General features: G+C 49.3%; 1 protein-coding gene across 1 annotated transcript in view; it reads left to right on the top strand.

Moving 5' to 3' along the window:
* The window catches only part of Lpin1 (lipin 1), a 99824-nt gene that overhangs the window by 18810 nt on the left and 76684 nt on the right, over positions 1-4330 (top strand). Inside the window, 2 exon segments of the mRNA XM_023702417.1 lie at positions 1112-1168; positions 1604-1701. Coding sequence (XP_023558185.1) covers positions 1112-1168; positions 1604-1701 — 155 coding nt within the window.

The raw sequence follows: 4330 nt of genomic DNA on the forward strand, positions 1-4330 counted from the left end.
TAAGGCCTTTTAGACCTGGACGCAATGGGGGAAAGGCTCTGGGACAGAAAAGAGCGGCAGCATGAGGCCCTTATCTGTGTGCACTCTGGGAGGCTGAGGCAGGAGGAGTCCAACTTTGCACATGACACTCTCCCTGGCCTCTCACTGGCTGGTACACACTGCAGCAGGGCTGTATTTTATCACCAGCCCTCTGTGCAGAGGAGAAGCCGGAAGCGGAGCTTAGAAAGGTTAATCCCTCTCAGCTCTCGCAGGAGCTGGACCCCAGCCAAGGGCGTTTCTGGTCCCCACAGTGCTTAACTCCTGATGCGCATGCTGTAGCGCTGCTCTGTGGGAGGATTTCCAACAGCGACCAGCAGTGGCGGGGTGGAATGGAATTGTTTTCTTCTCAGCTTTGAAAGCAACAATTGTAGAAACCGCCTGCTTGTACATTGTTGGTGTTCTTGGACTCAGATCAGATCTCTGAAACCCTTCCAGGGCCAGCCGGGCTCACAGAGCCCCTTCCCCCGGCGTTGTCCTCTGCTCTGAGACATTGCTTTGAGTCAGGTCCAGAGCCGAGCTTGCCCAGCGAGGCGGAGCCATAGCCCCGACCTCAACGCAGCCATTGTTCACGGAGGGTATGGTCTGGTGACCTGGCGGCCCAGGAAGGCCAGTCTGCTGTCCTCACAGCTGGCCACATCACTGTGACCTGCAGCACTGCAGTGAGCCCAGTCAGAGGGGAACAACAGCAGGTCCAGAAGAGGCTCAGATGCAATGTCCCCTCTGACCCAGGACCTAATGATTTCCTCCCTCCCTGCCTGCCACCCACCCTCCTTCTTGCTGTTTTCCTTTCTGAACTACCAAGGATTAAACCCGGGGCTTTCTCATGGAGCTGCATACCCAGGCCTTATTTATTTTCAGACATGTCTTGCTAAATTTCCCTGGTTGAGCTTGGATTTGTAATCCTCCTGTCTCAGCCTCCCAGAGTGCTGGGATTACAGGTTGATGCCATTGTACCTGATTAGTTTTTTCAACTGATTAAAAACACAAAAGTTGTATACACGGACAATCATGTATATATGATAGTCCAGCATGTATACATTATGAATTCAAATCCAGCATTTCTGCTTTTCAGATTCCGATCATGAAGGACCCTGGATGGATTCGAAATGTGTGGCCTGCAAACATTAATGTGAGTGTGTTGCTTTTATGAAACATTCCTGCTTCACTCTGAGGGGTCAGAGAGCACAGTGCTTCTCACTCCACTTCCGTCCCTGCCATGGATGATGACTCTTCAAGGCATATACATGTATCCTTCCTACTTTTTTTCTTTTCTCTTCTCTCTTTCTATTTTATTTTGCATGCAACCCAGGCTGGTTCAAACCCCAGGGATCCTCTCCTTCCTCAGCCTCCTGAGTGCTGACACCACAGGCATGTGCCACCAGGCCAAGCGAGCACTATGCTTTTTGGCTCAGAACCTGTCTGAGCATCCCTTGGATTCTGTGCAGCTGAATATCCTCACCTACTTCTGTCTGGGGACCTTTGGTAACTGAACCTCTCCCCGTGTCCCAGCACCCTTCATGGGCTTGAGGATGTTGCTGAGAGCTTGCCCTGGGCATGCCTGCAGGTTGGCAGTGGTCCCCACCTCACAGTCCATCCCACCCTGGAGCTTCCTGAGGCTTTAAAACCAGACGCCATGGAAATTGAGGAGTTCTGGGTGGGCAGGTTGGTGGAAAGGTTCAGGCAAGAACTGATAAAACCAACGGGCTGGGCTTGGTGGCATAGGCCTGAGATGCCAGCATTGGGGACACCGAGGCAGGAGGATCTCCAGTTTGAGGCCATCCTGGGCTACATAGGAGACCCTGTCTCCAAACAGAGGAACACTTATTTCTGGTCCTTGAGGAGCTCAGAGCTAGGAGAACTTGGGACACAGGGTAGACTAAGGATTTGGCAGGGTACCTGGGCCCTGGCACGGTGCCAACCAGGGCAAGAGACTGAAGCTAGAGGAGGCCCCAGAAGCTGCGGGGTGGGGATGAAGAACGAAGAGGAGGAAGAGGAGGAAGAGGAGGACGAAGAGGACGAGGAGGAGGAGGAGGGCCACAGCTGTTTCTGAGGAGTGGCAGGGGTGGTACCCAATGGGCATCCAGGAACTCTGGGTGGGCGGGATGATCAGTGGCAGTTGGGTGGGAAGTGAGAAGGGGGCGGAACCTGGTGAGAGTCCCCTCATTTGGGTTGGGGCACATCCTACTGCTGTGTGAATCCCTACTCTCAGGATCCTGACAGCTGGGCGCCTGCAGTCCTGCACAAGGGACAGTGGCTCTGGGGCACAGGAAGGTGGTGAAGGGAACAGAGCCTCCTCCCCAGAGCTTCTGAGAAGGGAGCCTGTCATAGAGTAGTGGAGTACTGGCAGCTGGCCAAGCCTACAGGTAAGTAGTATAGTAGCTGGGGCACTGCGCAAAAGCTTGTAATTCCAGCACTGGGAGGCTGAGTCAGGAGTGTCCCAATGAGCCCAGCCTGGGAAGTTTAGTAGCTCAGGGAAACTGTGAAACATGCCACCACAGAGGGACAGGACAGCTGCTCAGTGCACAGAGGCCAGCTTGGGTCACTGTCAGAGACCTCAGAAATATTCTAGGGATGGGGTAGCTAGAAGAGAGAGAGTCTCAGTTTGAAGAATGGAGCTGTGGTTTTTATGAATCCAAAGACATAGAGATCTGACAAATATACTGTGCACTTAAATATGCAAACATTAAATACCTTAAAACACACCACTGTAAATTCCTCCACAGTGCTCTCTGCTTTGAACACACTCCTCTATTATCCTCCCAGCAGCTCTGGAGGCCTCTTTTTCTGAGGCTCTTTAGCTGTGCTGTTCTGGCTGCTTCAATGTCCTGAATGGGTTCAAAACTTTTCCCCCTCGTGGTCATGGTGACTCTAGGGAGGAGCACGAGTCACATGGTGCCAGATCTGGTGACTAAAGCAGATGAGGGCACAGTGTCCTGTTTTTCCCGAGCTGCCTTTCCATTGCCCTCTGCCTTGGTTCTGAGAGCAACAGTTCCCAGAATTCCGGGTCATCTGGACCCAGTTACCCGACACCATTTTTTTGCTTATCCATTTTATTTTCTATTTTTAGGCTTCAGAAAGAAATGGACTTGAATTTTACTTTTCTTGCACATTTTGCAGAGGGAGGAGGTGAAGTATGTTCTGGATCTTAGTGAGCGTGAAGACTTTTATCCACCTGATTCATGTACCTTTCTTTTTTTCCCCATAATTTTATTGATAAACAAATAGCGATGAGACAGTTTCAAACCGAATTGGTAGGTCAGTTTCAATAATTAACACACTGCATACATTCTTCCTAGTGGTTATTTGCTGTACAAGATGCGGACATGATTCATGTGCCTTTCTTGTGGAAAAGCTGGCTCACGTTCACACCACAGCGGCCTGATCCCACCCACTTGATTTACATATCTTATTTGCATGCTGCATGGAGGACCAGCCCAATGGAGGAGAGGCTTAACAACCCTGTCCACTCTATGCAAATAGCCTCCTTTTTTACACTACTTTTTTTTTTTTTTTTTCTGGTGGAACCCGGGATTGAACTCAGATCCTTGCGCTTGCCAGGGAAGTGCTTATTCCACTGAGCCATCTCCCCAGTCCCTTTTACACTACTATTTATGCACATGCTCGTTAGTTTCAGTTTCAGAATCTTTCTTATATATGGAGGGTTGTGGGCACAAAGCAGGGGTGTTTTCCACAGAGGTTATGCTTTTATTTTTCCTGTTAGAAAGTGAAATAAGGACAGGGAGATAGCTCAGTAGAATAAGCACTTGCCTGGCAAGCCCAGGGCCCTGAGTTCAATCCCCGGTACCAGAAAAAAAAAAAAAAGTGAAATAAGTACACAAAGCATGCAGGAGGCTGAGACTGAGGTAGGAGGTTTGAAAGGTCAAGCCCAGACTGAACAATTTGGCAATTCTGGGAGATCTTGTTTCATAATAAATTGCAAAGGCCTGGGGATGCAGAGCAGTTGCAGGAGCCCTGGCTTTAATGCCCAGTACCACTAAATTAAAACTAAATGTAGCCAGGCCTGGTGGTGCACCCCCATAATTCCAGCACTCGGGAGGCTGAATCAGGAGAATTGCTGCAAGTTTGAGGCCAATGTGGGCTACAAGGGGAAACCATATCTCTAAAAAAACCCCAAAAAACAAACAAACAAAAAAAACAGGCAAAAAGAGAAAAAAGTTACCGTAATCCAGCATGGCTGATGATTTAACAAATTGTTTTATGTGTTTTATATGCTTTTTGGGCTATTAGTCTGGCTGTTGAATTTATTTTTATGATTTGAACCTTTTTTTTT

The sequence above is a fragment of the Octodon degus genome, unplaced genomic scaffold (genome assembly GCF_000260255.1).
Source record: "Octodon degus isolate 3935 unplaced genomic scaffold, OctDeg1.0 scaffold00151, whole genome shotgun sequence".
Lineage (NCBI taxonomy): Eukaryota > Metazoa > Chordata > Mammalia > Rodentia > Octodontidae > Octodon > Octodon degus.